At 35.2% G+C, this 13,765-nt stretch overlaps 1 protein-coding gene across 1 annotated transcript in view; it reads left to right on the top strand.

Moving 5' to 3' along the window:
• Sec16 (endoplasmic reticulum export factor secretory 16) overlaps positions 1-13,765 on the top strand; it is a 627,195-nt gene that overhangs the window by 188,480 nt on the left and 424,950 nt on the right. Inside the window, exons 10-11 of the mRNA XM_090400384.1 lie at positions 1,622-2,429; positions 13,346-13,466. Coding sequence (XP_090256510.1) covers positions 1,622-2,429; positions 13,346-13,466 — 929 coding nt within the window. The remainder of the gene's footprint in view (positions 1-1,621; positions 2,430-13,345; positions 13,467-13,765) is intronic.

The raw sequence follows: 13,765 nt of genomic DNA on the forward strand, positions 1-13,765 counted from the left end.
GCAGCTTAGAGATCTAAACCAAAGTCTTGGGAAGATTTTGGTAAGAACATAGAAAATAAATATCAGGAAGGTGGCAAAATATTCTGGAGGCTGAACACACAGGTTACAGTCATAGGATATAGTACTTAATCCCTCATTATGAGGGCTTATCCAACTCATCGAGGAACGGGATGGGGGACCTCACACAAAGGATGATTTGGATAGTTTGGAGGACTAGGCTAAGGAAAATGGATGTAAGGTTATGCATTTTGGAGTGAAAAGATTAGCAGCAGTATTTCACATTGGTGGAACCGTACTCCAGGAGATTGATGAGGCCAGGGATTTGGGAGTGTTGGTGGATAGGGAGTTGAAGTTTAGGGGACACATTGCAAAAGTGGCTAAAACAGCTCATCAAATCACTTGGTTACTGAAAAATACTTTAACTAGCAGAGACAAACAAGTTATTGTTCCTCTATATCGAGCCCTGATAAGACCCCATCTGGTCTACTGTGCCCAGATATGGGTGCCAGGGTTTCTTCTTGATGGGGAGGAGGTGGAGAGGATCCAGAGACGAGTGACCAAGATGGTGGCAGGTCTGTGGAATGAACCTTATGAGAACAGATTGAAGATTTGTGGGTTGCAAAAATTGGTTGATAGGTGGAAAAGGGGTGATATGATTGAGACATTCAAATTACTGAAGGGTTTCTATGAGATTAATCCAGAAGATATTTTTGAGAATAGGGCTGGTGGTGGGAGGACTAGGGGCCATACATGGAAGCTGGGCAAAAATGTGGTTAACAGGGGTTTTAGAGCTAGGTTCTTTACTTGGAGAGTGGTAAATGAGTGGAATAAGCTGCCAGAGTCTGTTGTGGGTGCTTTGACCGTGAATGAGTTTAAGGCGAGGTATGATGGATACTGTGTGAAAGACGAATAGTTGTTCTTGACATGATGTTAGGGCCTCCCTTGATGAGTCTGTCGACTCCTTGGAGTTGCCCGTAATAATAATAATTAAGCAGCATTGTGACATATTACCAGATGGCAGGTAGCCATCTCAGAATTTTTTAATATTCATCTCATGTTATAGCAAACACCATTATATCAAACTCATTCACTTTTTCAGACTATTCTTGCCAAAGACCCAAACATTCATTGCTGTCCTAAAGGAAATATGCCATAACAGTCTATTTGTTTTAAAAGACTGTTTCTGGTTCCTACAAATGCTGTTTTGAATTTCTGTTTAATTAATTTATACCCTCCCCTCTCACCCTTTATTTTGACTATATTTACCATATAGTGGGAGTCCACATAATAGTCAATGAGCTATTAAAATTATGCAGTGCTGTATGCTGATTATGGTCAGATAAAGGTGGAGGGATATATTTGCAAGTTCATCTAAAATATCAGAGTTTAAAACTTTTCAACTCTACACACACACACACACACACACGGTGTAGAAATCGGTGCCCCTTCAACTTTTAAACATAAGTTCTCATCAAGAACTGAGATTAAACTTTTGAGAATGAGTAATTTTACAAAGATGCAGAACAAATTTATTGTCCACCATATTAATGTTGTTAATATGGAGGACGGTAATTAAAAAACATTGCTTTTTAAATCACCTTTCAATTCTTTCTTTTTATAGATTCATCAGATGCTATCTTCATTATCCAGGTCTCCTACACCTCCATGCAACCAAAATCTCTCAGAACATGTATCTTTATGTTCTGAGAAAAGTACAGAACAGTCTACAAATTCAAAAACTAGTAAACTTGTAAATGAATCTGGCACCAGTTTTTCTCCTAAAAAAACTAGAAATGTAGATAAACTAAAAGATAAGGATAGTCTTGTTGATTCTAAAGAAAAAAATTCCTTTAGAGAATCATTAAAGGATGCTAGTTTAACTAATAAAAGTATACGTGAAAATAAACCCAAAGATGAGAGATCTGGATTTTCTAATTCTCCAGCTCGTGACTTTTCTGAGAAGTGGAGACAAGATCGTGGATATCAAAATGCATCTAGTGAAACATCTTTTAAACAATTTCAAAGAGAAACTGAATTTCAAAATAGAGGTGAATCCCAGAATTCTAGAATTGAGGGTGGAGACCACTGGGATAATAGGTGGAGTAGACATTCTTTTGAAGACCGTAAATATTCCAATTATGATGACAGGCATTATTTTCAGGAGAGAGAGAGGTCTAGACCACCTAGCAGAGCATCTTTAAATGAATCATTCAGTGGACGAGAACGCTATTGCAGAGAAACTGAGAAGCAAAGACAAAGCTATTCTGATCGAGAAAGACCCCCATCTAGATTAAGCGAGTCAGAAAGATCTAGTAGACAAGAACGATATGATCCCTATGAAAGGTATGATGAACGTTATCATGATGGACGATATGATAATCACTGTCGAAGAGAAGAAGAATACTACCAAAGGTTAAATCATTATAGAGGTGAATATAAATTTCTGTTTTTATTTCTAATTTAATAATTTTGTCAAAATTGTTTTGCATTTGGTATTAAACACATATTGAAAGTTTATATGACTAAATATTCTTAAAATTTTGAACTTCCTACATAATATAATGCAATGTACAATAATATAAACAGAGTAAATTAGTAAATTCATGCTTTTTTATTAATTTGCATAATAACCAAGCTTGGTTCAAGGAACTATATTGCATATGCTTTTAAGAATAACAAACTCTGAATAAAATAATTTAAAAATAAACTTTCATGTGTGACTAGGCAAGTCGTATGCATGCCATTGCTATTACACACACACGAACCTTATGAAACTTATGTGAAATGAGTTCCATAAGGTTCGACATGATAACAGTGCAGAGATATTTGCATAGTGCTTAAAGAATTCCAAGAATTGAGTCGATTCTTACTAATGTCCAGTCATCTCTTTCTCATGGTATGTTCTACTTGTAGATATCCATCTGGATATACTGAACAAATGAGGATGAGCTGGCAATCTGGGACTTAGCTGATCAAATTTTGTGCTTTGGCTTAAACCAGAAACAAAATAATGGTGCAGTATAATGAAATGTCGTGCTTGCCTTGTATTGTCTGATTAAACACTATTGATAATCAGGGATTTGTGATAAACAGTGATAAAGTTAATTATTGAAAACAAACTCGACATCTGCAGAATTGAAGCTAGGCACCATTAGGATAAGAAGCATCAATAGAAAAGAAGTGGAACTGGCAGAAGAATTATAGAACTACTATATTGACATAATTGCTATTGCCAAGACAAATATTATTTAGCAGAATCTCCCCCCCCCCCCCCCAACAAAAGGTGAAATTCTGCTAAATAACATAACTAAATTCTGCTAAATAACATTATTACCCTAACAAGATGTGCTAGAGCAATAATGATCAGGGAAATGGAGTAGATACTGGATTCAACACTAAATATGAAGATAAACTCTTTGAATGGAAGACAGTTTCAAGTGGAGCGATGTAGTCATATTTCAAAATGGGGATTTAAATGATTATTTGTTCCTGCAGTACACAGAAAATTCTACAGAGGAATTTTTGGAGTTATCAGAGAAAACAGCTAACATAAAGAAATGCTAGCCTTATTGGAGAAGATCTGAACAGTAGAGTAGGAAAGACATATATAGAAATGTTTTTTGAAAATTTGGAGAAAAGGGTTAAAGCTAATAATAAATGTAATTACAATTTTATTGTTGACTGTGAAATCTTTATGTTGATTCAGGATACAATATTATACATTGCTTTTAAAATAGGAAGTGGTCACCATATAGTTTTAAGCAGGTTATAAAAATCAGTATTAGATTCAAAATAAAAATATATACAAAATTTTAAAAATAACCAAAGTCAAGCAGTTTTCAGAAGTAAAACTGTAGAGTAATATATACCAATATTGGAGGTGGGGGGGTGAAAACACAATCCAAACCTTGGAAGCTCAGCAGTAAAATCTGAAGAAAAATTGATTAATTCAGTCAGGGAAGAATGTGGTAAAGTTTTCTGCAAAAGTTAAAAAAAAAAATCATGGAAAACTCAAAGTTAGAGACAGTCAGAGAAAAGAAGAAATATTGAAGTTGGGAGGTGCTCTGAAAGAATACATAGAAAAATGTAAAGGCACCTAAAAATGGTTAAACAAATCATAAGAAGACTGGTAAGAAAATATCATAGGTGTGGCAAAATGTTCTGGACACTATTGAAATATCTTAAATGGAAGAATGAGGACTGTAAAAAAGTGCACACAAAAAAAAAAGTATGAGGTCTACCATAAAAGTAATGAGATTTTTTTTTATTGCAACATTTGGCAGCATTGTTGAACTAACGATAACATAGTATGTCGCATCAGTACCAGTTTCTCACCTGTAGGATAAACACTTGTTGAGTTCATGTTTTTAGTAAATGCATGTCTGGTGAGTTCGTCATGAAAATAGAGAAGCAGAATCTTGGAACTGTGATTAAATTTTGTGTTAAATTGAACGACAGTGCTACCGAAACATTCGAGAAAATTATGTGGGTGTATGGTAATGATTCTCTATCATATGTTCAAGTGTTTAAATAGCACATGATGCTTTTGGAGGGGAGAGAAAGCATGGACAAGTCTGAAGTGAAAACCATGATTCTAATTATATATTTGGTTTAATCCTTGATCCAAGTGTAAGCAAACAAAGTTTGCACCTGAAGTATTTACAGGACTGGGGCAACTTGTGGTAAAGGTGGTATAAGTTCTCATCACTTATATCCCATAGCCTTAGTATCCCATAATGCTATGCATTAAGGGAAGGGTCACTACCCAGAGGTAGTGATACTAAGGTGGAAGTAATGGATAAGTCATATTTCCATATGCCAGTTGCCAAAAGGTATCACACCTTATTATTAAAATTCTCAGGATTAGAAATAAGTTAATGGATGTTTTTTCACTTGGCTATGCTACCAATTATATATTTAGTTTAATCCTTTATCCAAGTGTAAGCAAACAGTTTGCATTATTTGAAGTATTTTCGGAACTGGGGCAACTCGTGGCAAAGGTGGTATAAGTTCTCATCACTTGCCTTAGTATCCCATAATGCAAAGCACATCTCCTTGCGGACATATATAAAATGCTATGCATTAAGGGAGGGGTCACTACCCAGACCAGTTTTGACCTTTATTGAGGTCTCATCATTGGGAACCAGACCCAAAGGTCTGGTTCCCAATCACCACCTCTGGGTCTGGCTCCCACCGATGAGACTTTCGAATTCCAATTCAAAAAAACATCCATCAACTTATCTCTAATCCAGAGAATTTTAATAATAAGGTGTGACACCTTTTGGCAACTGGCATATGAAAATTTGACTTCTCCATTACTTCCACCTTAGTATCACCACCTCTGGATCTGGCTCCCACTGATGAGACCTCAATAAAGGTCAAAATTGGTTGAGGTCTTAAGTTCACTTGAGTCAAATATGTAGCTTATTCATTGGCTCTCTGGATGTCGAAGGTAAAGTAGATAAAAAAAAAAAAAATAGAGGTGGAAGTACTAGTGTCTGATTCAAATACAGCAATCAGAATAGATGGGATATCCACTTGGATGCAGAAGTTGTGCAAGAGAGTTACCATTTCCTGACTTGGATGTTCCACTTGAGGCTTACCACATGTCTGATTCCTAATGACTGGAAGAAAAGCAAGATAATTCTAATATAGGAGCATGTAGGTAGGAATGTTGCAGCAAATTATAGACCATTCAGCATCTCTGATGAGGTCAACATTTTGGAAAGGCTAATTAGGAATTGCATCCAGAGGTGGGTAAACAGTAGTATTATCTTCTATAAAGGACAGCATTTGTTTGTTAAAAGTAGGTCTTACTTTAGTAATCAGTTTGTTTTATAGACAGCTGAGAGATAAGGGGAATGGATATACCACAATAATTCTGGATCTTGCTGATGCATTTAACAGGATTCCACATGTGTGACAATTACATGAATTCAAAGAGATGGTTGTGTGCAAAATGGTATTAGAAAGTGATGTATCAAGATGCTGAGCCTAAGAGGATGAGGATGACCAGTGGAGTATTACTGGGTTCTTTACTTGGGCTGCTGTTGTGTGATTTGACTGATATAAAAATGATACTGGAAAAGGATTAGAGGGAGATATCCAGTTTGCTGGATATCTCCCTCTAAGTTGGGATGACTGATAAGGGACATATCTGATAGATTCCCTGTATGCTGATTTGAAGACTATTTCTGTTGGTGAGTGTTAGTTCAATGTTTCTGACTAGAAGGTTATGCATAATGGACATTTAATGGACATTAATTGCAATTTGCTGAAAGTAGTCAATGAAGCCAGAGAGTTAGGGAGTTGACAAAAAAAGTTAGGGGGGTCGCATTAGTAAGGTTAGTTTAGTCATTGCATCATATAACTGCACTAATGAAGAGAATGCTAAGTTCTCTTTTTTCCATTAAGTTTTTTTCCATTTAAGAAAAAAGATCCAGTTTTTACAACACTTTAATAAAACCACTGGACTGCTGTGTGCAGGTATGGTCACAAGGGTTCCAAGGAGATGGAGACACCAGAAGATCCAGAGTCATATGACCAAGATGATACGAGGGTGGTCTGAAGAGTTCTCGGCCTTGACCATAAATGGCAACACTATCGGCAAGATTTTTTTTTTCTAAGTTAGTACATCTGTCGTAAGCTTTCATGTGAAATTGCAAGTCATTCTATCAAGTAGTTTGTTTTATACAGCTGTCTGAAGCAAAACTATTGTCTGTATCCCTTGAAATGGATAAAATTGAGTATCATGCGGTTATAAAATTCTTTGTAAAAGAAGGTTTAAAGCCAAAAGAATTCATTCAAAGTTCATAAAAGTTTATGGGCACTCTTCTTCATTTTTTGACAATTATGAAATGGGCTGCAGAGTTTAAACGTGGCTGTACCAGCCTTGAAGACGATCCATGTGAAGGACGTTCAAAAAGTGTAACAACACCAGAAATCATTGATCAAGTGCATGATGTGGTATTGGATGACCGGCAAGTCAAAGTGCATGAAATTGCTGAGACTATAGGCATTTCAAAAGAATGTGCAGTGCAAATATGGGTAACCCCCGGCCTGCGGGCCGGATCTGGCCCTCTACTTCTTTTGATCTGGCCCTAATCTATTTCAGCGAAGTTTGTCTGATTCATGGTGGGAGAAAACATGGTGTGTTCTACTAACTCACATTAAGCTGACGTCATATGACTTGCACAAAACACACTGTTTTCTCCAACCAAGGTCTCTTTCTCACTTTGATTAGCGGCGTGTGTGAACGTCTTACAATGTGTCAGTTCGGTACTTGCGTTGGTGTTGTGCTTTGTTCAGTGCCTGCATTGATGTTGTGTTCTGTTCAGCACCTGCGGTGTAGAAGACAGTTTTGTTTGACAGTTCTGAATATCGCTTATAAATTTGGGACAATGTCAGGGGGTTATTGCAAAAAAAAGAAAAGTAGATGCAGAGAATCATCAATTTCAAGACAACTGGACGGAGGATTATTATTTTATTCTGAATAAAGGTTTGCCTGTATGTTTGCTTTGCAACAAATCCATCAACAAAGAATACAACTTGAAGAGACACTTTACTTCGAGACATGCGGATCACCCACAAATTGATGGACAACTACGAAAAGATGAAATACAGAAGTTGAAGAAGAACTTGGATACCCAGCAGCAAATGTTCAACAAGCAAAGAACGCAGCACCACAGAATTGTCAAAGCTAGCTTTGTGGTAAACGAAAAAATCGATAAGCATTCTAAGTCATTTGGTGAAGGAGAATTTATCAAAGAATGTCTGCTGGATGTTGCAAGTATAATATGTCCTGAAAAGAAAAAAGGCTTCGAGAATATTCATTTGTCGAGATGTACTGTTGTCCGACGGATAGAAATTATGGCTGATGATATCAAAAAAAGTTTAAAAGAGAAGATTGCTAGATTGGAAGCATTTTCAATTGCTTTGGATGACAGCACCGATGCCTCTGATACATCTAGCAATATTTATTCGAGGAGATGATGCGGATTTCAACATCACAGAAGGATTATTGGCGCTTCGGCCGTTAAAAGGAACAACTACCGGTGAAGATATATTTGAAACAGTCAACACAGTCTTTGAGAGATTTGGGCTTAAATGGAGTTCACTATCTGGCATATGCACTGATGGAGCCCCTGCAATGGTTGGTGCACAGAAGGGATTTATTGGAATAGTTCATGAAAGAGCAATAGAACTACAGATCCATCTGGAAAATTTAACAAATTTTCACTGCATTATCCACCAACAAAATCTGTGTGCAAAATCGATTAAATTCACAAATGTTATGGAAGTTGTAGTAGCCAGTATTAACTTTATTAAGTCACGTGCACTTAATCACCACCAATTTAAGGAGTATTTGGCAGACCTATTTTTGGATTATGAAGATGTCTTATTATTGTGAAGTGAGGTGGTTGAGTAAAGGTAAAATGTTAAAACGATTTTATGATCTGAGACAAGACATTGCAGATTTTATGGACATGAAAGGAAACACAACCAAGTAAAAGATGAGTGGGTGTGTGATTTAGCATTCCTTGTAGATGTCACCGGATACTTAAACGAACTGAATCTTAAATTGCAAAAACAAGGACAATTGGTTCATGAACTGCATGGAGATGTCAAAGCTTTTTGTAATAAACTAAGATTGTTGGAAAGTCAGATGAGAACTAAAAATTGTTATCATTTTCCTCCTCTGGCAACTCATAAAAATATCCCTTATAATTGTTATGGAGATGAACTTAAGGCACTAATAGAGCAATTTGATACAAGGTTTGTCGACTTCAAAACCAAAGACTCCACATTCGCTATATTTGCTCGTCCGATGGATGCTGATGTAAATAACGTGCCAGAAAACTTACAGATGGAACTTATTGAGCTTCAGGCAGATTTAGTGCTAAAATCACAATTTAACAACATTGCTTTGAGGGATTTTTATAAATTTTATTTGGTGGTAGAAAAATATACAAATTGATGTGCCTTTCAAGAAAAATCATTTGTCTTTTCGGCAGCACATATATGTGTGAACAGTTTTTTTTCGAGGATGAAATACAATAAATCAAAAATTCGGACAAGAATAACGGACGAAAACCTCGAAAATTCTATGCAATTATCCTTAAGTAATATTAACGTCAATATTGATAGTCTCGTAGTTGAAGTACAAGGCCAATCTTCACATTAAATATTATGTTGTTCATTATATTATAAAATTTATGTAGAGCTTTATACCAAAGCATTATATTATAAATAAATGAAATATGAAGTAGCAACTTGTTTTAATTCATTTAATATTAATTTATTTAATAATTTGGTCCGGCCTTTGACTCGGAGACAGAATGATAATTTGGCTCCCGAACTAGGAAAGGTTGCCCATGCCTGGTGTAGGGTATATTTTGCATGAAGAATTGCATGTGAAAAAGTGTTGCTCAAGATGGGGGCTGTGCTTGCTCACAGCAGATTAAAAACTCACTCGCATGAAAATCTCTAAACAGTGCTTGGAGTGTTTCAACAAGAATAAAACTGATTTTGTGCATCGATTTTTTTTTACAGTGGATGGGACTTCGATTCACCATTACTCATCAGAATCCATACAGTAGGCAAAACAGTGGACAGAAGCTGGTTGTTCAGCGCCAAAGAAGACAAAGTCGATTCCATCAGCAGGAAAGGTCATGGCATCGGTGTTTTGGGATGCTAAAAGCATTTTGTTTATTAATTATCTTGAAAAGGGTAAAACAATAACTGGGGAATATTATTCTGATCTTTTAACCAGACTAGACGAAAAAATTCGTGAGAAAAGACCCGGTTTGCAGAAGAAAAAAAATCATCTTTCATAGGACAATGCACCTTCCCACAAAGGTGTTTTGGCTATGGAAAAATTAAGGGATCTGCACTATGAATTGAATTGTTGGAACATTGACCCCTATTCCTCAGATTTGGCTCCCTCTGACTTCTATCTCTTCCCAAAACTAAAACCCTTCCTCACTGGTCAGCATATTTCTTCTAATCAATAGGTGATTGCAGCTGTAGAGGGGTATTTCTCAGATCTTACTGAGAACCACTACAGGAATGGGATAATGGTGCTGGAGCATCGCTGGAATAAATGTATTAGTCTTAAGAGAGATTATGTTGAAAAATAAAAATAATTTTGAAATTATAAATTCGTTTTTTCATTGTTAGACCGAGAACTTTTCAGACCACCCTCGTAACTACCCTTTGGAATTTCATGTGATGCATTGTAGGATTGTAGTCTGGTAAGCAGAACTAGTAAGCTCCATTGTTGGAGTCTTCCGCAATGCAAACATTATGGAAAAAAAGAGGTAATTGTGATAAAAAAAATACTTCCAAGACTGAAAAACAGAGAAAAGCTATAACATGGGAGAAAAAATTGGAAGTTATAAAGTGGTATGAATGTAATGAGCACAGTCGACAGTCAGAGCTGCAGGAATTTCAGAATTAACTTTAAGAATAATAAGAAATCAAGCAGAGAAAATAAAAGAAAGTTGTAAAAGTGCGACGAGAATGTCGACAATTAAGATAACACAGATAAAGGCACCAATTATGAAGAAATTGGAAAGGATGTTGGCCCAATGGATTGAACATGAAAATCAGCATGCTGTTCCGTTATCCACCTTGATTATCCAGGCTAAAGCAAAAAGTTTGTTTGTTTGATTCGAATGCTATAGATTCTGATCCTAAAGTGCAATCTTTTGCTGCAAGTGCTGGGTGGTTTGAACATTTCAAGGTGCGACATGGATTCCATTATCTCAAGCTGACTAGCGAGGCTGTGGGAGCTGATGTTGTTGCTGCTGAGAACTTTCCAGCAAAATTTCTAAGTGTAATTCAGGAATATGGTTATTTGCCTCAGCAAGTGTTCAATCTCAACAAAACGATGAAATTTGTGTGTTTTGTTTATAAGTTTAAATAATTCATTCATCAAAATTTCTTTGGCTCACAGGTGTAAAGTTTAATTTTTTTATCCTTCTGAAGAAACCCCTATTCCTATCTCACCAATGCTAAATTCAACTCACTTTACACGATTTCGTGTTACGCGATTATTTCATAGAACCAATTAATCGCATAAAGTGAGGGACACCTGTATATATAATATGTTTGAATATTAAACTTTAGCAACTGAATGCACATATTGTTTTCAGTTGCATAAAATTGCCACTTGAATTAACAAGTGGCATGTGACATGATTTAGTAATTCAGATAATTTCATGATTTCTTATTTAATTACTGTTGATTTCTGGATGCTAAACAGTTTTATTCATATGGAATAAAATCTCTCTCTCTCTCACACACACACTTGTGTATAATTAGTGCAGATATCTGAATAATTAGCGGTACACCATGTGAATTCTATGTCATCTACCATTTTAAGTTTTCATAAAGAACTTGTCCCTTTCTCCCCATTTTATACCAGTGGACTTTTTTAATGATTTAAAGAATTCCTTCTACTTTTGCTATTTTGCCTACATCAGCATTATAGGTGCAGATTGTCACTTAGTTAGTTGAATGGATAGCATCTCTGCTCTTCAACCAGTAGGCTGGAATTCTATTACCACCAAGGAAGATTGTCAGTTTCTTAGACAATGTTAGGTGGTTAGCATTAGACTACCACTTCACTCATTGGAAGGCTGGTGTGACTGGAAAAGGTTTCATGTTTCATCTCCTGTGCAGTATTTCCCAATTATTTAACCACTAGTTTACCTGAATACTAATGCATTATAGATTTCACAACCCTTCTGTGAATGAAATTCCAATTTAAAAAAGCAAAAACTCAATTTTTTACATTTTGAAATTTGCTCACATTTTCTTGTAGTTACCTCTTATTGAAGCATTTTAATGTTAAATGATATAGCTATGGCATTTATCATTCTTTTTCCTCATCTCTGTTGCAGGAATAAATCATGCTTTGAAGGATCTACCAATTTAGCTTGTTTCATTAACACAAATTATGTCGACAATTTTTGTTTCTTTATAATTAACATCCCAGCTCTGTTTTCTCTTGGGGTATTTCATATGACTGATACAATAGCAGACTCTTATTGTTGTGCTATAATATACAGTTACACCCCGAGTTACGTAACATGTGACTTACGTAAATTCGCAGTTACATAATAATCTACTAGTGCATATGAACATGTTTGTGGCTTTGCACAGGTTCGTCTTTGACAGCCTTACTGCAGTACAGTAGTAGATGCCTCTTGCGGTTAGTCAATCACTTGTTATCACTGCTAATTTTGTTTTTTATCCTTAAAATGGAATACAAATGCAAAACCTAATGCGCTGGTAATAAATCTAAAAAACAAAGGTCTGCAATTACTTTAGAAGAAAAGCTGAAAATAATTCATATGTATGAAGGCAGGGAAAATTCTATCAACAATAGCTTGAGAAATAAATCGACCTATTTCGACAGTGAATACAATAGTGAAAGATAAAGTTCTCATTGTTGAAAGCACGAAAAGCACGGTAGTGTTGAAGGGCACAATTATTACCAAGAAGAAGCTTGGCCTGATATCAGAGATGGAGAAATTGTTGTCTCACTGGATCGATGATCTGACAAACAGAAGCAGATACCATTAAGTTTACTGATTATCCAGGAGAAGTCTATGTCCTTATATAGGGATTTAAAATTTACAGTATGTATATTATTCAAATACAATTGATACTTTTTTTTTATAATTGATTTTTTTTAATCATCCCAAAAATAAAAAAATATTAAAAATTTAAATATCTAATTAATGGCAAAAAAATTAATGCATACATACAAGTATGTAATTTATAAATTTGAGTTACGTAAAGGTTTATGGAACAAATTATTTACGTAACTCGGGGTGTAACTGTATTTATAATTTAGCTGATATAGAAAAGTTTCATTAGAAAAGTCCCAAATTGTCAGCCCATTATTCATTCATGTATTCAGCAACTTACTACAACTAGTAATAGGATGCACTATTGACCAAATGATGCACATTTGGTCAATAGCCCAGTGAATTCTCTCCGTTCTTTATAAGCTATGTGAAGTCTCCTTCTAGTTATGATATTTCAGTAAACTGACCCCCTTCAATTATTTGACCAGCAAACTGAGTTTTCACTGAAGTCAAATAATTGAAGGATTATTGTATGTTATTACCTAATTACGTGTAATACGTGCACTGAGTTATGTATTTTTCGAAAAAGTCATGGTGCTGTCATTAAATTTATGGTCACTTTCAAATTTAATATTTAAAAATGTGTCTGAAATACTTTAATTTTTATTAAGGTAAGAAAAAAACAACTCAAATTTGTTGTCCAAAGTAATTAAACCTTGTATAATCTTTGTGATCTAATGTTTTAGGTTATAGTGCTGATCATTATCGACCAGATCAAGCCTATTATAATTATTATGACCCATATGGTTATGGTTACAGCAGTTATAGCTATGGTTTCTATGATGAATTGTACAGAACTGATCCCAGGTAAGTGGCATGTGATTATGTGTGCATGTGACATTTAATCTTTTTTATAATTTCTGTTTTACTTCCATCTTAAAAAATAAAATGTGACTGTCAACATAATAATTTAAGGATGCACTAGAAAGAGTACTTGTAATTTTTGAGTTTGAAACAACTTTATTTTGTAGATGAATTCTAGAATATATTGTTCTTGTAGTTAACTGGTTACAATTCAGTTTACTTTTAACATTAAATTTCAGGACTTACAGATAATTTACGTTTCAGTAAGGTAGATGAAACCATTCTTGAAATTTTTCTCAACT

Source organism: Typopeltis vanoorti, chromosome 1, assembly GCF_054136105.1.
Source record: "Typopeltis vanoorti isolate ZY-2024b chromosome 1, IOZ_Tvanoo_1.0, whole genome shotgun sequence".
In the NCBI taxonomy this organism is placed as follows: domain Eukaryota; kingdom Metazoa; phylum Arthropoda; class Arachnida; order Uropygi; family Thelyphonidae; genus Typopeltis; species Typopeltis vanoorti.